This window comes from Delphinapterus leucas, chromosome 7 (genome assembly GCF_059928025.1).
Source record: "Delphinapterus leucas isolate spDelLeu-1000000601 "Yukka" chromosome 7, BTC_Dleu_Yukka2, whole genome shotgun sequence".
NCBI lineage: Eukaryota > Metazoa > Chordata > Mammalia > Artiodactyla > Monodontidae > Delphinapterus > Delphinapterus leucas.
The window spans coordinates 71269663-71295600 of record NC_143135.1 but is presented as its reverse complement, the minus strand read 5'-3'; the positions used below and the strand labels follow the sequence as shown (position 1 = coordinate 71295600).

The following is a 25938-nucleotide window of genomic DNA, read 5'->3' as shown; positions in this document are numbered from 1 at the left end:
GGCCATGGCTCACGGGCCCAGCCACCCCGCGGCATGTGGGATCGTCCCGGACCAGGGCACGAACCCGTGTCCCCAGCATCGGCAGGCGGACTCTCAACCACTGCGCCACCAGGGAAGCCCACCCAACACAGGAGCACCTCAATACATAAGGCAAATACTAACAGCCATAAAAGGGGAAATCAACAGTAACACATTCATAGTAGGGGACTTTAACACCCTACCTTCACCAATGGACAGATCCTCCAAAATGAAAATAAATAAGGAAACACAAGCTTTAAATGATACATTAAACAAGATGGACTTAACTGATATTTATAGGACATTCCATCCAAAAACAACAGAATACACATTTTTCTCAAGTGCTCATGGAACATTCTCCAGGGTAGATCACATCTTGGGTCACAAATCAAGCCTTGGTAAATTTAAAAAAATTGAAATCGTATCAAGTATCTTTTCCGACCACGACGCTATGAGACTAGATATCAATTACAGGAAAAGATCTGTAAAAAATACAAACACATGGAGGCTAAACAATACACTACTTAATAATGAAGTGATCACTGAAGAAATCAAAGAGGAAATTAAAAAAATACCTAGAAACAAATGACAATGGAGACACGACGACCCAAAATCTACGGGATGCAGCAAAAGCAGTTCTAAGAGGGAAGTTTATAGCAATACGATCCTACCTTAAGAAACAGGAAACATCTCGAATAAACAATCTAATGTTGCACCTAAAGCAATTAGAGAAAGAAGAATAAAAAAACCCCAAAGTTAGCAGCAGGAAATAAATCATAAAAATCAGATTAAAAATAAATGAAAAAGAAATGAAGAAAACGATAGCAGAGATCAATAAAACTAAAAGCTGGTTCTTTGAGAAGATAAACAAAATTGATAAACCATTAGCCAGATTCATCAAGAAAAAAAGGGAGAAGACTCAAATCAATAGAATTAGAAATGAAAAAGGAGAAGTAACAACTAACACTGCAGAAATACAAAAGATCATGAGAGATTACTACAAGCAACTCTATGCCAATAAAATGGACAACCTGGAAGGAATGGATAAATTCTTGGAAAGGTACAACCTGCCAAGACTGAATCAGGAAGAAATAGAAAATATGAACAGACCAATCACAAGCACCGAAATTGAAACTGTGATAAAAAATCTTCCAACAAACAAAAGCCCAGGACCAGATGGCTTCACAGGCGAATTCTATCAAACATTTAGAGAAGAGCTAACACCTATCCTTCTCAAACTCTTCCAAAATATAGCAGAGGGGGGAACACTCCCAAACTCATTCTACGAGGCCACCATCACCTTGATACCAAAACCAGACAAGGCTGTCACAAAGAAAGAAAACTACAGGCCAATATCACTGATGAACATAGGTGCAAAAATCCTCAACAAAATACTACCAAACAGAATCCAACAGCACATTAAAAGGATCATACACCATGATCAAGTGGGGTTTATTCCAGGAATGCAAGGATTCTTCAACATATGCAAATCAATCAATGTGATAAACCATATTAACAAACTGAAGGAGAAAAACCACATGATCATTTCAATAGATGCAGAGAAAGCTTTCAACAAAATTCAACACCTATTTATGATAAAAACCCTGCAGAAAGTAGGCATAGAGGGAACTTTCCTCAACATAATAAAGGCCACATATGACAAACCCACAGCCAACATTGTCCTCAATGGTGAAAAATTGAAATCATTTCCACTAAGATCAGGAACAAGACAAGGTTGCCCACTCTCACCACTCTTATTCAGCATAGTTTTGGAAGTTTTAGCCACAGCAATCAGAGAAGAAAAGGGAATAAAAGGAATCCAAATCTGAAAGAAGAAGTAAAGCTGTCACTGTTTGCAGATGACATGATACTATACATAGAGAATCCTAAAGATGCTACCAGAAAACTATTAGAGCTAATCAATGAATTTGGTAAAGTAGCAGGATACAAAATTAATGCACAGAAATCTCTGGCATTCCTATACACTACTGATGAAAAATCTGAAAGTGAAATCAAGAAAACACTCCCATTTACCACTGGAACAAAAAGAATAAAATATCTAGGAATAAACCTACCTAAGGAGACAAAAGACCTGTATGCAGAAAACTATAAGACACTGATGAAAGAAATTAAAAATGATACAAATAGATGGAGAGATATACCATGTTCTTGGATGGGAAGAATCAACATTGTGAAAATGACTCTACTACCCAAAGCAATCTACAGATTCAATGCAATCCCTATCAAACTACCACTGGTATTTTTCACATAACTAGAACAAAAAATTTCACAATTTGTATGGAAACACAAAAGACCCCGAATAGCCAAAGCAATCTTGAGAACGAAAAACGGAGCTGGAGGAATCAGGCTCCCTGACTTCATACCATACTACAAAGCTACAGTAATCAAGACAGTATGGTATTGGTACACAAAGAGAAATATAGATCAATGGAACAGGATAGAAAGCCCAGAGATAAACCCAGGCACATATGGTCACCTTATCTTTGATAAAGGAGGCAGGAATGTACAGTGGAGAAAGGACAGCCTCTTCAATAAGTGTTGCTGGGAAAACTGGACAGGTACGTGTAAAAGTATGAGATTAGATCACTCCCTAACACCATACACAAAAATAACTCAAAATGGATTAAAGACCTAAATGTAAGGCCAGAAACTATCAAACTCTTAGAGGAAAACATAGGCAGAACACTCTATCACATAAATCACAGCAAGATCCTTTTTGACCCACCTCCTAGAGAAATGGAAATAAAAACAAAAATAAACAAATGGGACCTAATGAAACTTCAAAGTTTTTGCACAGCAAAGGAAACCATAAACAAGACCAAAAGACAACCCTCAGAATGGGAGAAAATATTTGCAAATGAAGCAACTGACAAAGGATTAATCTCCAAAATTTACAAGCAGCACATGCAGCTCAATAACAAAAAAACAAACAACCCAATCCAAAAATGGGCAGAAGACCTAAATAGACATTTATCCAAAGATACATGCCAACAACACATGAAAGAATGCTCAACATCATTAATCATTAGAGAAATGCAAATCAAAACCAATGAGATATCATCTCACACCAGTCAGAATGGCCATCATCAAAAAATCTACGAACAATAAATGCTGGAGAGGGTGTGAAGAAAAGGGAAACCTCTTGCACTGTTGGTGGGAATGTAAATTGATACAGCCACTGTAGAGAACAGTACGGAGGTTCCTTAAAAAACTACAGATAGAACTACCATATGACGCAGCAATCCCACTACTGGGCATATACCCTGAGAAAACCATAATTCAGAGAGTCATGTACACTGCAGCTCTATTTACAATAGCCCAGAGAACGTAATAGCCCAGAAACAACGTAAGTGTCCATCATGGGATGAATGGATAAAGAAGGTGTGGCACATATATACAATGGAATATTACTCAGCCATAAAATGAAACGAAATTGAGCTATTTGTAATGAGGTGGATAGACCTACAGTCTGTCATACAGAGTGAAGTAAGTCAGAAAGAGAAAGACAAATACCGTATGCTAACACATATATATGGAATTTAAGAAAAAAAATGTCATGAAGAACCTAGGGATAAGACAGGAATAAAGACACAGACCTACTAGAGAATGGACTTGAGGATATGGGGAGGGGGAAGGGTAAGCTGTGACAAAGCGAGAGAGAGGCATGGACATATATACACTACCAAACGTAAGGTAGATAGCTAGTGGGAAGCAGCCGCATAGCACAGGGAGATCAGCTTGGTGCTTTGTGACCACCTGGAGGGGTGGGATAGGGAGGGTGGGAGGGTGGGAGACACATATTTATACATATGTATATGTATACATGATTCACTTTGTTATAAAGCAGAAACCAGCACACCATCGTAAAGCACTTATACTCCAATAAAGATGTAAAAAAAAATGTAATAGAAAAAGAGAAAATTAATACATGATATTTGAGTTGTTTTGCCTGTTTTGAACCACTATTTACTAAACTTTGTAATAGCAAACATTTCTTGCATTCCTTCATTAAACTGTACCTAACAGTAAATGATTTTGCTAGTATTTTATTTTTGCATTTACAGTTATTATTGCAATTGGCTGGAACACTCTATTGTTGTTTGATACATCACCCACTATGATACTGCAGGGATATGCTAGATTAACGAAAAGACCCAAAAAGTATATGCTTTCCTTCACTGCATTCTGAAATGGCTAATATATCATGGAGATTGTTTATTTAAACATTTCTCAAAACTTATTCCCTGAAACTACTCGGGGCTAGAACCTTACCGAGACTTTGACGGTTTTAAGCATTTTTTTCTAGTCAACCCCCTCCCCCTCATTTCTGTTTAAAAATATTTTATTAAGACACCCAAATTTATTAATAGAGAACTGAACTTAATAGTCCTACAGTCATCTATCATATTCTCCTTATTTCTATGTGAATAATTGATTTATGTTCTTTCCTTAAAATCTTAGCATTTCTTTAGAATCTTTCTCAGAAGTTCCTTGGAATCTTCAGCATTTTTATTTCAAAACAAAACAAAAGCCAACATACTTCTTTCTCCCACTTGTCTTAGCTCTACTGGTTCTTTAACAAACTTGAATTAATGCTTCGGTTTTCTTTTTCCAGTTTCACTGACAAATACTTGACATACATCAATGTATAAGTTTAAGGTGTCCAGCATGATGGGTTGATTTATATGTATTGTGAAATTAACACAGTAGGTTTAGTTAACTTCTATATCTCATATTCATACAGTAAAAATAAAAAGAAATTTCTCCTTGTGATGAGATCTTAGGATCTGCTGTCTTGACAACTTTCCTATATATCATACAGCAGTGTTAACTACAATTATTTTCATTCTTTTCTTGATCGATAATGAGAGTATTTAAGATTATATGAATTTCCTTCCAAGTACTGCAATCCAGAAGTTTAAGTATGTAATGCTTAACCGTTTTCTTTTGCAAAAAATCTGAATGCACATTAAGCAGGATTTAGGAAAAAACAGAAATGAAAAGGAAAACCAAGAGACCCACAATCCTATCATCTCAGTATAATAATTATAAACATTTTGTTGAAATCCTTCTGGATTTTTCTATGCTTTTATAAGTTAGTGAAATTATCCCTTTGCTGATATCACATTTATTGAAATATGAGTATTTCTCCATGTCAATCTATAGATACATTTCTAGAATTCCATCCTTATACATACTTGTCTAGGAACTTTCTGTTCCACTAATTTCTAGTTCTGAACCGGCTCAAACCACACTTCCTATTTTTATAGCTCTATAATCTGTTATTAGTTGACATGGTGAGGCCATCCTTTATATGAGTGAAGCCTTCTATTAAAAGAAAAAATGCAGCTCTCACACATCATTCTTTAAGTGATATTCACAATATTAAGAGTTTCCACTGAGGAACATTGCACAGCTCCATTTATTCAAGTCTTCAAGTATTCTCCTCACAGAGCACACAGAACAGGCCTAGGCTGATTTACCTCAGGTGACTTTTCTACCATGGCCTCCTTCCCAGGCCAGGTGGCTGAGCGATTCCAGTTCCTTTTCTCCAATTAGATTTGCAAAGGAAGCATTATTCCAGAAGCCACTTCACCTGGGCCTAAAGCTCTGTCTCCAGTTGCTACCTAGATTTAAAATCCCAACTTCTCCCCTTCTGTACCCCAATACCTAAATAAGGCTTATATCTAATACCAAGACTCCTCAGAGTGTCCCTGAGGCTTTTGGCCTTAAATTCATTTTATTTCTGGTACCTAGGTATTTCCCTTTCTTAATTTAAAGCTAGGTTTTATTTGTTATTTATTATCATATGAAACTGCTGCTATTTGTCTATGACAATTATTCTGACAGTAATACTGCTATCATCCTTATTATTTGTTATGTTCCTAACATGTCTTTGCCAGCTTTTTACTTTTAATCTGTGTCATTCTGTTTGGCTTAAAAAGCATATACTGACTCAAGTTTTTCTTTTTAACATAATCAATATCATCACATCTGATAAATGTCACCCTATTTTTTTCACTGTATTTTATTATTTCTAATTTTATTTCCTTGATTTTTCTTTATTATTGTATTTTACTGTATGAAGTATAGCATACATCTTGGGAACTGTTTGTCTGGCTTATACATGTCTTTTCCCGGTAAGTTCCTCTTACCTCAACATGGCTATAAATACAACTGATGTATTCCTTTAGTACCCTCTCACAAATATGGCCACAGCTGACTGACCCACAGGGATACCCAACTGAAACCCAGACAATGGCTTTCTTCTTGGGATTTTTGGACTCTGGCCCTAAAAGCTGAAGCCAGAATTAGTTCAACTTCAAACTCAAGCTTTTAGTAGCCATGTTTCCTGATATGTGGAAAAGCTGTTCTGTGGCTAGAGAGAATGAAGCTAGCTAGAAGAAGAATTTAAAAAATAGATGGGGAGAAAGTGTTGGTCATGTTTGAGTCCCTGGTTTCTAATGTTCTTTAAGTCCACCCGTATATCTGCCTTTCTGTTCTTGGTTGTTCAATCCTCCCTTGCATGTTTGTAAACCAAAAAGATTCTTTGCCGAAGCTAGTTCAGACTGGGAATGTCTATCACTTATAGCTAAGTTTTTATTAACTGCTCTTTGTTTTCTAAGTTTTTATTAAATAAATCCAGTACCATAAAGATGCAAAATGACTTTGTTCTACCAAATGGCTAATATATATTTAAAAATATATAAACACGTAAGTACATATGCACGCACATCCCTGAATACATTTTCTATGTCAAAAATGAGATTTTGTATGAAAGGAAGTTCATGTACATTATATCTTCACTTTAAGAGTTACATTTGGCATAGTTTTTCAGCTTTATATTTAGTTTTCATACAAACATGCCTGCTTTATTGAGTTAAAAAACATTCTAGGTGATGAAATGATGGATCTTACGTTTTTTGTTCTTCCTTAGAAAAGTATGTGAGTGAGCTCTTGCTTTTTTCTCCCTTCTACTGCCCTCACATCTATGAGGTCATGCACCACTGCATTTATGTTCAAATAACCACATTACCTATAAATTCCCTTGAGTGAAAAATATTCTATGTAGAAATGAAAAATGAGATATTTTTAACTTCATATATTGGGAAGGTATACAGTGGGACAAACATTTCTAGAACAAGAAGCAAATTCAAACACTGAAAGATGGAAAAAAGTGACATACTAAAATACTGTACATATTTGTTTTATTTTCACAAATAGACCTTCCACAGCAAACACTAGATTTAAAATTTTTATCCTCCTTACCCACAGTATCCCTGAACATACATTTCAAAATTAAATACATTTTGGTTAGTTGAGTAGGAGAGTGCAAATTGCCTCTGGAAAACTTAGCGTCAAAGATAGATACCGAGTTTTCCTTAAACTTTAATCATCTCTGAAATGTGAACTCCGCAGAGGGAAGAGACAACCTATTATTCATAATTCAAACGCCAATGCTACATATTATGTGTGGCACATAGTTGGTATGTAGATGTTTCAATAGACATATCTAGGAAAGTCTCCATGATTATTAATCTAAAATATAAATTAGAAGACACGGCAGCAATCTCTTTCTAACTCTTAACCTAATAAAATTAAACCTCATCTTAGTAATTTATAATTCCTTCTTTCCCTAAGACAATCAGTGATTCCCCACCTTCACTGCATTTTCTGTACTACTTGGTGAGCTTTAAAAAATCCTAATGCCCAGAACATATCCCATACAAACAAAAACAAAAAACCCCAAAACCCCCAAACAAGCAAAAACCACCACAGAATATTTGGAATGAAAGGCAGGAGTCCAAGATCCTCAGGTGATTCTAATGTGCAAAGTTTGAAAACTTTCTAGTAACATCTAGAGCACGAAAAGAATGAAAGACTTTCTCCTCTTCTCAATCTAGCTTGTCATTCATTCAGAATTTGGGGTACATTAAGCCTAGCAGACCTCAGTATCATCTCATTAACAACAAAGTGGGGTCTATCTGTTACCTGGAATATTTCTATCACTAATTTATCAGCACAAGTTTGCTGCAGATTAAGGGGGGGGGGACATGGGGGGACCCAAATCACTAGTACACATCTTTAATTTCCCTAGTATTTTTCTGTCTTTGTAGTTCTCTACCCTTCTGACTATTCCCACTAATTTTAGCTCACTATTTAAAGTGCTACTTTCCAAAACCCTTTCCCCCTCTACTTTCTTTCCAGAGAAACCCCTCCACACACATAGTTTCATTTACTACCGTATCCCTGTTCATGCCTGAGTTCATTAGTGCAGATTTCTTTTACACTTCACTTTTATTTTCATTTGCTTACTATTTCATCTCCACCTAGCTCATAGGCATCTCAAATTTGATACAGCCAAAATTACATTCATTATCTTTCCTTGAAATGTTCTAGCTTTCCTGTAATTTGTCCTAATCACACTACCATTCTCCACAATAGAAATCTTGGACTTCTTCTTCACTGCCCACCAAACTATGCATAAATCTCTCCTTAATCAGTCTCCTGTTCTCTATCCCAACTGGCATTGCTTCAGTTTAGGCTAATTTCTGACCTAAATTTCAGTTCAACATTTATAGAGCACATATGATGGGTAAGGCACTCTGCAAGATGAAGAAGAGAACATAAAAATAATTAGGATAGTCCTTGCTTTCAAGGAGCTATTGTCTAGTTTCTGGAGAGAGATGCTACTATCTACTCTTCCCACATCTGGTGAAAAATATTTACATAAACAAAACATGACTCTGTATGTACTCAGAGTCTTTACTATGTTGGTTCTCAAAGCATGGGGCATGGCCCCATGGGGAGGTGTGGCTCATCACCAGGGTCTGTGAGATCAACACTATTTTCATTACACTACTAAGATTTTATTTACTCTTTTCACTGTGTTGACATTTGCAAAGATGATGCAAGAGCAATGTTGGGTAGAACTACTAATTTTAGCACAAATCAAAGAACTGGCACTAAACAATAATTTTGGTATTGTATTCGCCACAGCCACACTCAGTAAGAAAAAACAAAGCCGCTTGTTTGTTGGCCTCGATGAAGCAGTAAAAATCATTAAATCTCAAGCCTTGAGTACACATCTACTTAATACTGTGTGACAAAATGGGAAGGACACATCTGTAAAGTATGTAACAAAGGACAATGGTCTTGATGCACAAATGTTTGACTTGTGAACTGAACAAAAACCATTTCCTTCAAAGGAACACCCTTTTTATTTGAAAGAACTTTTGTTAGACTACGACTATTCAGACTTAAGGTATTTAGTCATTTTCCTAATGAGCTTGTCCTGATTCTCAAATGACATGGGCCTTCAAAGAACTGACAGTAATTGCTGCCAATGATAAAATTCAAGTGAAAGTTAAAATTCTAAAAAAAAAAAGTTATCTCTTTTGTGAGCTTTATAGTTTCCCAATATAAAGGTTTTCTTCTATTGAGATCGAGTGATATTAACAAACGTAATCTTTTTGCTATTGTATAAAGAAATGTCAAATTTTACAAGTGTGTATAAGTCAATACAATTAACAAGTCATGCATGGGTAAAAGAGCCATTCAAAGTTCAAAACAAACCAATGAATTTCAGTGGAATAGCACTCAAAAAAAAAAAAAATTGGCTTACAGGCTTGAACCTTGACTAACTTCTGGGAATTGGCTTTGGGAATGTTCTCTATGTTACTAACCGATAAGGTCGTTTTGTATGACTAGGGCACTGAATCCTGCTGCAGAAGTCTGCCTAGATTGTGTAAACAATATGTTTTATGGTGAATATCTTGACTGGCTGAGCAGGCACAAAGTGTCTGTGTGACCAATTCCAAATAAAAGCCCTTGTCTCTGAGCCTAGTTATGCAGTTTATTGCTGGAGGAAGAAGTGTGTTTTATGTGATCACAAGAAAAAACTTTGGAAGCCTGAATCTGGATTTCTCCAGATTCCACTGTAATAAACCACAGGTGTAATTACAACTGCTTCTGAATCTTAAATCCTTCTAGTTAATATGCAACCACGTAGGTGGTTCTGAGGTCCCAGATTATGAAAAACTCAGTAATGTTTCCATAATCCACACTGCAGCTAAATTTTAAGAAACTGTATTTGCCAAGCTGTGATGTAGTGTCAAAGAATAGCCACAAATTGTTGGAAAGGCTATTAAAACTTACTCATTTTCCAACTGCATATCTGTGTAAGGCCAGATTTTCTTTCCCACATACTTCAATCAGAAAAATTTATCATCACAAGTGGAATGCAAAAGTAGATATGAGAGTTAAGCTGTCTTCTATTAAGCCAGAAACAAGAGATTTACACAGTGTAAAATAAAACAATGCCACTCTTTATAGTATGTTTTTTAAATTTGGAAAAATATTCTTCATTGAAATACTTATGTACACATTTAATGGGTTTCCTGGACCAAAAAAAATTGAGAACCGATGCTTTAGAAGAACAGATGGGCAGTAAATTGTTATCAATACCTAACACAATAGCTATAACTTGACTATAACACTGGTCCCAATAACACTGAGTGTTCCAACACAAATTTGTAATAGATACGCCAAGATGTTTTTTCTCTCAGCTCTTAGGGTGATCAAGAGTAGCTTGGGACAGTAAAAGACCCCAGATTAGTTGCCACCAACCCCACCAGTTTATCTCAGTGTGTTATATATGTATTACTATTTTATTGTCCATATGTACTATGGTATGTGAAAGGTTGGAAAGCACTGGCCTAGTAGAACCACCTTGTAGCTACTTACCTTGCTTCAAACATCCAAGCCATTCTTCACATTACTATCATGTGAAATGTACTGAACAAGTGACATGAGCTATGGGTTATACTGAAAATCTTTGGAATGATGTTACCATTATTTTAAAGGACTCTCTAAAAACATTAGTACATTTTTTGATGTCAGTAATAATTTCGAATTTCTTGTTCATTTCTTTTCTAACTGAAGTTCAAAATTAATATGAGAATTACAAGAAGCACAGTTTATCTCGTTCCATGGCATTAGTCAAATTATATTTTCAAAGTCATTTTCCGATAGTGAAGTGAAATGGTAATTTATCAATGAAAATGTTAAACCGTAACTAAACTACAAGTTTTTCCCCCTAAAGTATTAGTGAGAAAAAAACATTTACTAAGTATAAAAGAAAAAGTTTATCATGGCAAGTATCTATTCAAAATAAGCCTTCATTCATTCAGTAAATATTTGAGGGTTCACTGAACAAATCAGGGAAAAAGTGGGAAGAGAAAATGGTTTTGATACTGCATGTTAAAGTAATCATCTTTGAGATGTTTCTTCATCAGTTAATTTTGAATATACCTACCTTATACAGTTTTCCTGAGAGGATGAAATGAAATATATTTGCTATGTCTGAAATGTTACTGCATTTCATTCCTTTCATTCTTTTTTTAAAGTTGTGTTTAATCAGTAGTGTGGCAATTATATTTACTAATGATTTTCTAGATAAAAGAAGTGTTATATTTTAGCCACATATGGGTTAAACAGCTGTTTGTAAATTAGTTTAGGAACCCTTCTGTTTCAATTGGGAAATGCATTGCAAATATCTTAAAAATCAATCTCAGAATAACACTGGTTTGTAAACTGTGTACTGGCTGTATAATAAAATACTAGGTAGGTAACAATATCTAAGTATAGTTACCAATGTAAATCCTAGCCTGTAATGGGACATTAAAAGTGTTTGCTGAAATAAATTTAACCCGAGGCCTTTAAGAATTTCTTTTAAGTGTCTTTTAAGAATTTCAATAGGTGATACTCAATTTACTAACTAGAAATATCTTATTCATAAGATACTGTATCTCAAAGATGATGATAAAGAAAATACTAATTAATTTAACGGTTAATAAAACAATTGATAAAGTGCTACTCATCAGAATACAGCAGCTAAAGACTGGCAATTTAGAAAAATAACAAAAGTTGTGTAACTTTCAAACAACATAGGTTAAAAAAGCAAAACACAAATAACTGAAGCCCACCGTGGAGCAAAAATCAGTTAAATTTTAGTAATGATTTCTTTTAAAAAAATAAGCACACACAAAAACATGCAAGAGTTCTAGCAGGAACATAAGGTCTAAGAATTAGATACTAATCCTATCATGATTTTTCATCTAGTTTTGATCTTTACGTTGATCTTTACGTCGATCTAAAGACTTTTTTTAAAGTTCAGAGAAAAGCAAATTACTAAAGAATCCATGAATAAGAAAAATTAAATGGGGCAGATTTATTCACAAAGCAAAGGTTAGCAAGTGTTTAACCTAGTGTGTTAGCAATAAAGCTAAATTCGGCCTGTGAGTAATTTGTGGTTTTCAGGAAAATGAGAAAGGGCAGAAAAAAGGAGAGGAAGAAGAAAGTAAACGAGAAAAAATAATGTGGAAGACAGTAAATAAGCTTCTTTTATTCCTTCAGAACATGGTGTTATGAACTGTGTAGCAATGCCCCAAGATAATCATTATGATCCATTATACTTTTACAGCGTTTCTGGTATCAATCCAATGATACCTACTTTCAGTATAGGATGGATAGACACAGAAACCACCACCCCTCGCCCCAGACAGAAAAGTAAAGGCTATGAGGTATGACCAAAGGACCAAGAGAGTTCAGAAGAGACATCTGAAGACAGTAAAGAGAGGTATGTGTTGAGGAAGCTGGTAGAGAAGAAGACTGCTATGAAGAAATAATATACAATCCAGGCTTTAGAGAAAAGAGTATAATTTTCACCGTGGCTGGTGTGGTAGGCAAAACAGACACTCAAAGATGCCTATGTCCTAATCCTAGAATCCCTGAAAACCTGTTATATGGTAAAAAGCATTTTGGGAGATGTAATTAAAGCTATGGACCTTACAGATAGGGAAATTATATCTGATTATTTGACTGGGCTCAATCTAACTAAAATACATGAACCCTTAAAAGCTGACAATTTTCTCTGGCTGTAATTAGAAAGAAGCAGTGGGAGAAGTCAGAGAAATTTGAAGCATGAGAGAGACATGACCCACCATTCCTGTAGGGGACCATAAGAAAAGCACGAGAATGCAGACAGATTCTAGGAGCAAAGACTGGTGCTGACTGAAGGTCGGCAAGACAACGGAACCTCAGTTCTACAACCACTGGGAACTGAATTTGGCCAAGAATCTGAATGAGTTAGCAACAGGTTCTTCCCTAGACTCTCCAGTAAGGAACACAGTCCAGTCAACACTGTGATTTCAGGAGCCTACATAGAGTACCCTGCTAGTCATACAGATAATACATTTTGGTTATTTAAGACTGCTAACTTTGTAGTAATTTGTTAAGGCAACAAGAAAACTAATACAGATGGCAAGTTTCAGGAACAACTATATTTCAAAGCAGCCAAAGCAAAGGATGTGTGGGTAAGGAAGAATGGAAGAGTGGCTAGGGATGAAGCTGGTAAAGCAGGTAGAGCCTAAGTTATAGAAAATCTAAGACTTCATTATTTAAGCCATGGAGAGGTGCTGAAACTTTTCTTTACAGTGGGAGAGATGAGTAACAGCAAATGGCAGCAATGTTGTTAACTGGGGATGAGAGGGAGACCAAGGCAGGGAAATTGGTTAAAAGTGTATTACAATTATCTATGCAATAGATGATGAGAGCCTGAACCAAACCAATGAGAATGAAGAGACAGAGAAAACCTGTAAGTTTTGGGGATATTTCAGAAGCAAAACACAATTCTTGGTTCCTGAGTGATGCTGGAAATGACAGAGCAGTCCTAGATGACTCAAAGTTACATAGTCTTGATGATCAGGTGGTTTTAGACTGATGATTAGACATCAGTCTAATAATCAAGGAACAAAAGAAAGGCATTATATTTTGAGGAGGTTAAAAACAGGAAGGGGGGGGTTCCCTGGTGGCACAGTGGTTGAGAGTCCGCCTGCCGATGCAGGGGACACAGGTTCGTGCCCCGGTCCGGGAAGATCCCACATGCCGCGGAGCGACTGGGCCCGTGAGCCATGGCCGCTGAGCCTGCGCGTCCGGAGCCTGTGCTCCGCAATGGGAAAGGCCACAGCAGTGGGAGGCCCGTGTACTGCAAAAAAAAAAAAAATTAAAAACAGGAAGGGGGAAGTATACTCTCCTCCTCTAATTTTACAATAAATGGAAGACACAATTAAGAGTTTTTAAGCAGTGAATAAGCACACAAAAGAAACCTCCATTTTGTTAGGCTCTATTACCTCTGCTGTTGCTTTCTGGATAGGCAAATGTAGGCTTATTTGGGGAACGTCGCAGATCACTATTAAGGAAAGGCTTATCAGGTGGATATATTACATATGAAGATGAGGAATCGTGAACCATATTTCCATTAGACTTTGATGGTTCTGCTAAGATGTTCTGAAAAATAAAAATACAGAAATTACCTTTCAAAATTTTAAACCACAAATAGCATGTGTATATATACATATGTTCCACTGATGGAGGCAAAAACTAAAATCCATTGACCAAACAGAACAGAATTCAATCATTACTTGAAAATAATAAAACTTTTAAAGTGTTTCATATGTCTAAATGTAGCCATATGCCAAATACTATAAAAAGGAAATAATGTTCACACAACTTGAATACAAATGCTGCAGAGATACTTAAATATGGTACTCACAATGAATATTTTGAGTATAGTTTAATTAATTAGTTTATTATAAAATAAATTAATTAGTTTAATTTATTAATATAGTTTATTTAAAAAATATGTACCGTAAGATATATATTCAGAAAAGTAAATATTATCTTTTTACAGTATCAGAAACTGCTAGAAAATGATTAAATTAATCTTTCCCCAATCAACTACACAATTCCTGAGTATCTATCAAATGTCCAAAACTCTGGGGTATACAGAAAGAAAATAAGGCATATTCCTTGTCTCAAAAATTTTACATTTAGTTAGGGGGAAAAAAGGGAGAAGCCATCAGAAAACATTAAAGCTTATCAAACACATAAATATAAAACTTTATTTCCACACATACACCATTCTGCATTTGTCATACTGTTCAATTTGGGATTACATTCCACATGATAATTTTCAGTGCAGGGGATGCTAACTGTTTTGCTTTTTGTAGGTGACTTCCTTTTGGTAGAAAGACCTAGAGTGGGAAAAGCTCAGGTGGAAGATATGACTGCTAGCTGCTCAAAACTCTCAGACATCCATTTTTCTTATTCAAATAGCCACAGTAAACTAGGTTCTCAACTCTTACCTTTGGGGAACTATATAGTACCAGAATATATACCAGAATAGTACCAGAATATATCTGACTATAAAGTACCAGAATAACCTGTGTCCAGAAAACTAAAAAGGAACAACGAATATTTACAATACAGTAAACCGCCTCGTGGAATAAAACGCCATCAAAAACCATATTATATCTAAATCTTATTAAAAATTGAAGACTATATTTCCATGTTAAAAACCATGCAATTTTCCAGTTGATTTAAGAAAGCAAATACAAAACATACACTATGGCTGTGAAAACTAAAAGAGAGGGCAAAGAGCTTGGAAAGGGTAGGAGGTAAGTCTCAAAAGCAGTACTTAAATCCATGCTACTCTACTGTGAAACGTGTGTTCACATGCAACAAGGACTAATAGCTGGCATTTTTTCAACTTTTGGGCAAACTGACATCAAGTTTTGGAGGTGGCTAGAAAATAGGGTGTTTTTCAATTCTTAAAATATATAATACTGCCAAAGCTCTTGCAAAACACCATGCATAACCAACCACATAGCTTAACTTTAAATATTGTTCTTCACAGAGTACCTCATGTCTCCATACAACCTACTAGAATCCTATCATTTAACAACTACCATTCAAAGAACAATGGTTAGGGAGCATTTAACATATCTATGAACATAAACCATGAGCAAATTCCCTTATGATTTTCAAAAGGAATTGTATTAGTATTACCAAACACTGCACAGATATTAACAGAAGGATTATGCATAAATAATTTACCAAAACCCAAAAGAAAAAAAAACAAAACACCCAATCAAGAAATAAGAACAAACCATCTTTGCTAAATTCATTGCCTGCTAGCTCTTGTAAAATGAACAGTTCAATATTTGTCTTTCAACAAAATTTGTTACGTATACATCATCAAAATACTGCTTGGATCAGTTGACAAATTAAGAAAAGTCTTAATATAAAAATGCAAGTTATAATGAGACTTTTTTTTGAATAGTAATTCTAAATATATTCCATTTTCTAAGTCAGTCACCTCATTTTGAATGTCAGGGTTTAAGCAATGAAAGCCATTGTTAACTATAAATGTTTTGGATTAATGTCCTCATTTGCTGCCAGAAGTCTGAAGCAAAGAACAGGAAGAATACATAAATCAACCCAAAGCAAAAGGAAGAAAACAAAATGGCTTTATAAAAATTATTTACAAGAACTATTTTGAAATAAAATTAAACCAAGAAATAAGAAACTGATAACTCAGTTACGTACACATAGTGTCTATTAAAAATTGTAGAGGATAAAATGTGGTACCTACATACGATATTATTCAGCCTTAAAAAGGAGGGAAATCCCATCACGTGCTACATAATGGATGAACCTTGAGGATATTATGCTTAGTGAAATAAGCCTGTCACAAAAAGACAAATATTTTATGATTCCACTTACATGAAGTAAAGTAGTTAAATTCATAGAAACAAAGTAGAAATATGGTGGTTACCAGGGGCTGGGGGGAGGTTGCAAAGGGGAGTTGTTTAATAGAGTTTCCATTTTGCAAGATGAAAAAGTTCTGGAGATCTGTTTCACAACAATGTGAATATGTTTAATACTACTGAACTGTACATTTAAAAATGGTTAAGATGATAAAGTACTAGGTAAACAACTAAAGATAATAAGAAAATAGTGAGTTGTCACACCAACCTGACCTCCAGTAGAATCAGGGCAATCACATTCTATGTGATTAACTGAAAAATTAACTAGCTTTCAAAAGAGAACCCACAAACCGACTTGCATCTATTCTCACACACATAACGCAGGGAATGAGCTTTGTATAACAGACCTATCTCCACTTACCTACTCAAAGTCTTGGTTGTCCTTTCTAAAGGACATGGTATCCCTCCAGATGCCATCTATTTCTCCCTCCCTACTAGACCTTGCACACTGCCAATTTGGAAGGAAAGGAAGGGAGGGAAGGAAAGAAAGGGAGAGAAAGAGGGAGGGAGGAAGGGAGAAAGGAGAGAAAGGAAGGAGGAAAGGAAGGGAGGGAAGAGACAGCAGGGAACAGAGAAAGCAGAGGGAGGTGAGGAAGGAAGGAAAGACAGACTTTTCTGAACTTTAGGGACTCCTCTCCAGCTCCTGTCTCATTTCTCAGCTTTTATAACAAAGTCCCTCAAAATACTTGTTTGTAATTGCTGCCACTTCTTAATCACCTTCCCTTTTAATCCCCTCCAGACTTCAATCCTCACCAATTCAGAGAAACAGCTCTTCAAGTTCACCAGTGACTTTTACAGGGCTGAACTCAGTGACCTCCCAGAAGCATGTGATACAGCAGATCACTTCATCCCAATACTTCCTTCAGTGGATGGAACACCACAATGGGATTTTCCTTCTAACACCCAGGCGTCTCCCTCAGAATCTCCTGGGCTCTCTCTCCTTCCTCTTTCTAAATGCTGGAGTTCCCTAAAGCTTAGTCCTTCCTCCTCTTGTCTTCATCTACATGGATACCTTTGATGATCTCATCAACTCTCAGGGCTTTCAAAAAGCCTCTATCTGCTGATAACTTTCAAGTTTAAATATGTTATATATAGCTCTCCCTCTTGAAACTCTATATTCAAATCAACCTTCCTACTCGCTGTCTCCACTTGGATGTCAATATGAGGACCCCAAACTTAACATGTCTATAACCAAATTCTTGAATCTATTTCCCAAACCAGCTCCTCAAAGCATACCACAATAATTGGCACCACCACCTACCCAGCTGCTCAGGCCAAAACCCTTGCACGAGTCATTTCTCATACACATCTCACATCCAATCTTTCAGTATACCTGGCTGGGTCTCTGTCTTTACCATATATACAGAAAGTCTTCAACTTCTCATCAATTCCACTAATTCCCTGCTTGACACCACTGTGATCTTTTTGTCTGGACTACCATAATAGCCTCCTAACCACTTCTGTCGAGGTCCCCCAGTCTGTTCTCCAAATAGTAGGAGAACTGATTCTTTAATAATTCAAGTAATGCCCCTAATCAGAACCTTGCAATGGCTTTCCACCCCAGAATAAAAACCAGAATTCTTACCATGACCCCACATTAACTGACCCCAGGCTAACCCTGACCTCATCCCTTACCAGTCTCTCTCCGCCCCACCCCCATATTTTCCAGCCATACTGACCAACTTTTGGATTTCTAAAATGCACAGTGCACTGTTTGCATTTGCTATATTTACTCTGCCTGGAAAGCTCCCTTCCTCCCACTACTCAGTTATCTACTCAAAAGTTTGTCAGTGAGGTTTTCCCTGACTACCCTATCTAAAGTAGCACCTTTTGTCACTCTATCTCCTTACCCTTTTAAGAAACACTATTTCTACCTGATATATTTATCATCTCTATGCCCTGTGGAAAAATTAAAAATATATTTAGTTTTTGTCCCTGAAAGAGGTTTAAAAACTCTCAGAATTTTTAAGTGATAGGAGTGTCTTTGTTATGGTAATAGCGGGGGCCCTGGATAGCTTTAGGATGAGGGCAGATAGCCAGAAAAACCTACCAGGCGATTAGAGGGTTAGAAATTTCAGTCCCACCCCGTGCCCTCAAGAGAAGGAAGAGGGGCTAGAGATTGAGCTCACTCACCAATGGCTAATGATTTAGTCAATCCTACCCACATAATGAAACCTCCCTAAAAAACTCTTTGTTCAATGAGGTCCCAGGAGTGTCCAGATTGGTCATGGAAGTCCCTTTACATCTTACCCTGTGTGTCTCTTCCATTTGGTGGTTCTGGAGTTGTATTCTTTATAAGAAAAAGTTTAAAAAAAGTTTTAATTGTAAGTGTAGTGTTTTCCTGAGTTCTGTGAGTCACTGTAGCAAATTATTGAATGTGGCGGGGGAAGAGTCAGAACTCCTTAACCTACAGTTGGCTGGGCAGAAGTACACCTTCCTTGGGGACATCTGGGACTTGCAGGTGGCAACTGAAATGGGGGCAGTCTTGTGGGACCTAGTGTCTTAACCTGTGGTGTTTGCACTATCTCTAGGTAGTGTCAGAATTGAATTGTAGGACACCCAGTTGGCAGAGAAAAATTGCATGTTGGAAAAATATAGTCACCCCATTAAGGGTTTAAGTTCCAAAAAGACACTCAATAAATATGTTTAATAAATCTGTTGAACGAATTAATTATATAAATATGTTACAAAACAGGAAAACTGCATAATGCTTATAAAACCGAATAATCCTATTCAATAAAGTTACTATAATCTCTTAGAAGACAAAAGCTTTTGGTTTCTTTTGTACCAAATAATAGCACAAATGTCATAGGGAGGCTGTGTAGAAAGAGTTAACATCGCAGACTCAAGGTCTGCCTCCAAGGTTAGTTCTTGGCTGGTATTTTGGAACTTGAATTTTGGGAAGGTTCCAAATATTGTCACCATTAGAGTCAGGGGTCCCCAAGACCATCCCCGGGTTCAATGATTTGCTTGAAGAACTGACAAAACTCAGCACAGAGTTATACTTACAGCTATGGTTTCTTACAACAAAAGGATACAAAGCAAAATCAGAAAAGGGAGAAGCTACAAGAGATCAGGCACAAGCTTTGAAAATTCCTCTCCAGGTAGAGTCATACAGGATGTGCTTAATTCCTCGAGCAACTAACAGAGACAGCTGTGTCAAGTGGCGTTTACTAAGGAAGCTCTTTAGACTCAGTGGCCAAGGTTTTTATTTGAGGCTGGTTATATTCCTGACTCCCAGAAGGAAAACAGGTGTTCAACATTGTTTGCATAAACAGTTTAAGCACAATAAGCCACTCTTTCCTGATTTAGGTTAAAGTTCTAGATCTGTGTAGGAAACTGTTTACCACTCAAGTTCACAGATGCCAATGAAGAGCTAACCTTGCAAACAGCCCTTTCTAAAAATAACAAGTCATCTGGAATTATGGAAGATTTCAAGAGAGAATTATTTTCTGTCTTCAATGCCATATGCATCCAATCATGGTACCTGAGAACTATGGAAGGGCAAAGGATCCTTTAAGCATACTGTTTATGCTATCTTCTCTCATATTAATACTAAAAACAATCCATAAACCTCAAACTCAACTTGCACTTTACAACCTACACTTTCATTATATGGGTTGATCTTCACAACATTCCTGACAAGTAAGCAAGTAAGAAAGTATCTCCACTTTAGAGTTCAGGAAAATATACTTGGATTTATTTTCAGAACAATGAACATGGTATCTTAGATTTGTTAGCACATTGTTTTCTCTAAGCACACTCATATTCTCCTTTAATTATCACAAGAACCCTATGAAGCAAGCATAGCAAATATTACTGTCCCCATTTTGTAGGTGAAAAAAGAGGCTAAGAAAACATAAACCATGTGCTTCAGGTTTCACAGCTACTAAGGAGCCCAAGTCCAGCTCCTAATCCAGTCCTCTTTCCAAATATTTTTCCGACTAAAATGATATGATTCTAGGAAAAACTTTCAGGATTAAAGGCAAAATGTTTAACCTGATCACTTTCTTTCCTGGTAGCTTTAGTTGTTAGGGCAAACATCCTACTTAGGAACACTTATAACTCAAATATTTATTTATTTATATTTTAAAAAGACTATTGATTGATTGATTGAGGCATGCAAGCTCTTCGTTGTGGTGCCTGGGCTTCTCTCTACCTGTGGCGTGCGGGTTTTCTCTTTTTCTCTCTCTAGTTTGGCGCATGGGCTCCAGGGTGTGTGGGCTCCGTAGTCTGCGGCACACAGGCTCTCTCCTTGAGGCACGTGAGCTCAGCAGTTGTGGCGCGTGGCCTCAGCTGCCCCACAGCATGTGGGATCTTAGTTCCCCGACCAGGGATCAAACCCGTGTCCCCTGCATTGGAAGGCAGATTCTTTACCCCTGGACTACCAAGGAAGTCCCCTCAAATATTTATTAAACGTCTCTGTGTATGACACTGTGTTAAGTGTGAAGGATGATAAAAAATGTACTATTACTTGCCTTCTTTTCAAATGTAATGTGCAACACAGCTGGAAGAAATAAAAATCAGGTACATAAAAATTTAAATACCATTTAGCAGACCATACACAAATACATAGAAAAGATAAAGCAGTATGACCAACGCGGGGTTATTCCAGGAATCTAAAACTGTGTGAACATTAGGAACATCTTTTGATGCAATCCATCCCATTAAAGTGAAAATCCATACGAGCAACAAATGCAAAAGAGTAGTCAATAAAATTTAATATCTAGCCATTATTAAATAACTTTTTTCTTATGGTAATTAGAAAATTTACCAAAAAAATGGCAACATATTTAATGGTGCAAAATTTAAAACATCCCTTTAAAATTCAGGAACAAGGCAAAGATTATCTACAAGACAACTTCTTGTCAATGTTGTGCTGTTATTTCCTAGCCTGCACATTAAGATAATGAAAAGAAATAACAGATGTTAAAACTGTAAAGGAAGAATCCAAACTTCACTTATTATGACTGTCTCAACAGAGAATACCAAGAACCCTCAATTGTTACAACTGGAGTTTAGGAAAGTTGCTGAGTAAAATTAATATGCAATAAGCAATAATAATTCTATATACTAGTTAGAAAATGCAACTTATGAAAACATATAAAAATAAAGTAACTAGAAATAAATTTAATAAATATACAAGACCTGAAACTATAAAACTTTACTGAAAAATGTTCAAATAAATGTTACTCCAAAAAACTGGAATAACATGTTCAGATAGCTCAATATCCTAAAGATATCAGTTATTCCCAAAATGAACTAGAAATTCAATTCAATTTCAATCAAAATTCCAATACCAGATTCTAGAATTTCTACTGAAGAACAGCAGAGGACCAAGAATAGCTACCATTTCTTCTGAGGAACAAGGAAGATAGTTGGCCTCTCAGACCAAAAAAAAAAAAAAAAAAAAAAGAAAAATACAACAGTGGAACAAACAGCCCAGTAACATGTTCATACACATATGGAAATTAATATACTTACAGCTGGAATTGTAAACCACTGGGGAAAGGATGAGTTTAAACAATGCTGAAATGCATATCATAAATAAAACATCCCTACCTCATAAGCACACAAATTAATTTCAAGCAAATAAAAGACAATAGGCCCCAACTTTAACACCTGTAGAGAAAAATAAAGAATATCATTAAGGCCTTGGCTATAAGGAAGAATTTAGCCAAAAAGCAATAATCATTAAAGAAAGAATAAATTTTACATTAAAATAAAGAACTCTTGCTAATCAAAACATATCATAAAAAAACAAGCCAAAGAGCATTAGAAGACTCCTAATAGTTGACTCAGAATACGTAAAGAATGACTATAAATCAGTAAAAAAAAAAAAGACAAACCAATTGAAAAAAGGCAAAAGATACTAAGAGGCATATCACAGAACAAGAACAAAACACACAAAAGACTAGTAAATTATGAAAAAAAAAGTGTATTTTCATCAATGATCAGAGAACACAAATAAGAATAAGAACAGGACACCACTTCACACTCATCTCTCAGCAAAAAAAAAAAAAAAATTGACACAACACCACCGGTTAAAGAGGATATAGATTAAAGGGGACTGTTGATGGGAATGTAAACTGGTACAATCACTTTGGGAAACAATTCAGCATTACCAAATAAAGCCAAAGATGCACACACTCTATGACCCAGCATTTCACTGAACTATTTCCTCTCTCTCCTCAAAAAAAAAAAAAAAAAAAGTCAGTCCTAAGTTTCTAAACATACACTACAACCCATTACTAAGTTGTAACCCGCAGTACAAACCTGTGTTTCAAAAATCGCTGCTCCTCAAACTTTTTGGTCTCAGGATGCCCTTACACTCTTAAAAATTACTGAAGACCCCAAAAAGCTTTTGCTTATGTGGGTTATATCAATTGATATTTATCACATGAAAAATTAAAACAGAAAATTTAAAGATATTTACTAATTTAAAAATATTAAACCCATGATGTTATCATAAATATAATTTTTGAATGAAAAATAACTATGTCATCCAAAAAATTTAGTGAAAAGAGTGGCACTGTTTTACATTTTTTGCAAATCTCTTTAACTCTTGGCTTAAAGAAGGCTGCCAGATTTTATTTGCTTCTGTATTCTCTGTTTTGGTTAATGTACATGAAGAATCTGGTCTCCCACAAAGTGGCTGGATAAGGAAGGACACTGTAGACCCCCAAAGGTCTTCAGACCACTCTCTGAGAACTGCCACGCTAGAGAAAATTTTGCACATGTGAAACATATAGAGATGATCACAACAGGACTGTTTACAATAGTTGGCAAACAAATGAACAAACCCTAAAAACCCCAAAGCCCATCAAGATACTACACTATACAGAAATATAAAAGAGGCTCTGTCATTTACTAGTTGTGTAACCTTGACTTAACCTCTTTGTCCCTCATTTTGCTCATTCAAAAATGGAAATACTAAGGCCAACCTCATAAGATTATTATGAGGATTAAATGAGTTAATATATAAAAAGTATTTAAAATGCCTGCTGGATAGTACTATACTAGTATTATATATTATTATAATCTCAAAATGTGTGTGTGTGTGTGTATGTGTGTAAGAGAGTAAAAGAGAAGCAGGAAGATGCACTAAGGGGCATGAAGGTATTCATTTTATTATACTCAAAAATAAATCTTTATATATTTAATGTTATGAAATCTATGATACATTCATAAATCACTTTTAAGAGAAATACAGAGCAGGTTTGTCAATGGGCCTGGCAAAAAAGCCAGGGAGACCAATTAGGAGATTAGCTTATTAATTAAGTCCAAAGTGACCTAAGAGTGTTGACCATGGTTACTGGGGAAAATTTAAAACAAAAACAGGAAAGATATTCTGTTTCAACACTAGGCTGCCTGTACTTTCATTATCATTATGCCTGATCATACTTATTTTCCTGAGGCTCTCCACTAGTGGGTTAATACATAACAATCTTTCAATGAATGTTAGCTGCTAGTTGTTACTCTTCTTGCTGTTGTTGCAGAGAAAGAATGCTTACAAGAACAATTCAAAAGTATCACCTACTTCCATGTTGTTCACATTTGAGATTTACATTGCACCTGCTTCCCAAAGACTGTTATTTGTGAATCTACCTGATAAAAATCCTTGCCTCCTAAAAGCATTTTCATTTACTATACCTATGCTGGGTTTATCAATGTTAAATACAATAGAAATAGTTAATGTTCACAACCCTGAAATCTCATTATGAGTAGCCTTCTGAGTTCATGTTGTAGTTTTAAAAGGTCTTCTTTCGTTGCCTTATTTTATGATCGGCTATCTGTTAAGCTGGAGTGCTTATTAAATTCTGTTGGAAATGCCAGCCTTATTTCTGACAGGACAGTTAAAGTATCTAAGCAGGGCCATTTCCTATACACTGATAAGTTAAATTTAGTCATTTTTGTTTTGAGACATAGTGACTTCCAAATTAGACATTTTGATTTAGCAGGTAAAGTTAAGAAAGTTATACTTTGATTTGTAAAGGGTCCTAGGTATTCTTAGTGTACTCTGAGTATTTCGAATCCACTTAAAGCTGAGCTTAGCATATAAAAATATATATGCTTTCCTATTAAATACTCTATAGGATTTCTGTCCAGGGTATCTTAAAGACTAAGGGTTGACCACACCCCAGTAACCACTCTCAGCTAGGTGGCCTTGGCAGAGTTCAGCTCAAATCAACATTTATAGGAGTTTTCCTTGCTCAGTCTCCAAGTGCTGTTTTGAGAGTGGTGAAAAGCCCTCCTTTCCCAATTATGTTTAATTATTTTTTCTCCTGATTAAATCTGATTAATCACAACTCCTATATCATCTCATCCATCTACTTAATGACATTTCTTAATAGTCTAATAGCTTGTCTTTTATCTTCCCTTTCACTGATCTAATTCCTGGATAACTCCAATTGTTTCCTTCCTTCCTTCCTCTTAATCGTCCCTGACCTCTCTACAAACTTGCTACCCCCACTGTGCTGAAACTCTGAAGATCACTTCTGGCCTCATTAACACAAATTTTAACAACAGTCACCAAAAGCTGAAACTGAGGAAAAGTGTGTTTTCACCAAGGTGACTCTGCTTTTACTGTCCCCCTAAGCTTTTCCCCGTTAACTTCTTTGACAAACTTACCCTGATATTCTCCTCTCACTATCTCTCTTTTTTCGTATTTTAACCTATTTTTACAATTCATGTAACCGAACTCTACCTCCGCACTACCTCTGCTCAATTCAAATTTTTACAAGTTTTCTGAAAACACCTCTTGTCTTGGCACATATTCCAAAATGCCTGCGGTGAGTTTTTCTCCTTTTCTGTTCCTGGGACAAGCATTTCCGATTCCTTCACCACCCAGCTAGCTCCACCTTCTCTACCCAAGCACTGCTAATCACTCTCGCCCAGGTTATTCTAGCAGGGTGGCATTTATCAAACTGTACTGTGTAATAATCTAATTACGTGTAGTTTCTCTTCAGTGCTTTGCTCCTTCAGAGCAGGGGTTCTCCCCTATTCATCCGTGTAATCCTAGAGCCTAAAAGTACGCCAGACACTCAGCATTTGCTAGATGAAGAGCTAATGGCTCCAGCTTGAGCTGCTTCATATTCACATTTACTGCCTATCTATTCCCAATGCGGCACGTCTCGCTCCAATTCCACAAAATACCAGTGACTGAATAGACTGGTGGCTCTTGTAGAGGCCAATACAATATTTAAGATTGGCTCCCCTTGTCGCCTCT

The 25938-nt window shown here is 36.1% G+C and overlaps 1 protein-coding gene across 3 annotated transcripts in view; it reads right to left on the bottom strand.

Annotated features, from left to right (window-relative positions):
• CEP57 (centrosomal protein 57) overlaps nucleotides 1-25938 on the bottom strand; it is a 47703-nt gene that overhangs the window by 20096 nt on the left and 1669 nt on the right. For 2 of the 3 annotated variants that reach the window (XR_002643037.3, XM_022562076.3), the window contains one exon: nucleotides 14232-14388. Coding sequence is in view for 2 of the 3 variants with exons in the window: in XM_022562076.3 (XP_022417784.1) it covers nucleotides 14232-14388 (157 nt within the window). In the remaining variant the exon portion in view is untranslated. Of the gene's footprint in view, nucleotides 1-14231; nucleotides 14389-16534; nucleotides 16628-25938 lie in introns of those variants that run through there. The other variant, XM_089915441.1, reaches the window with a different exon arrangement.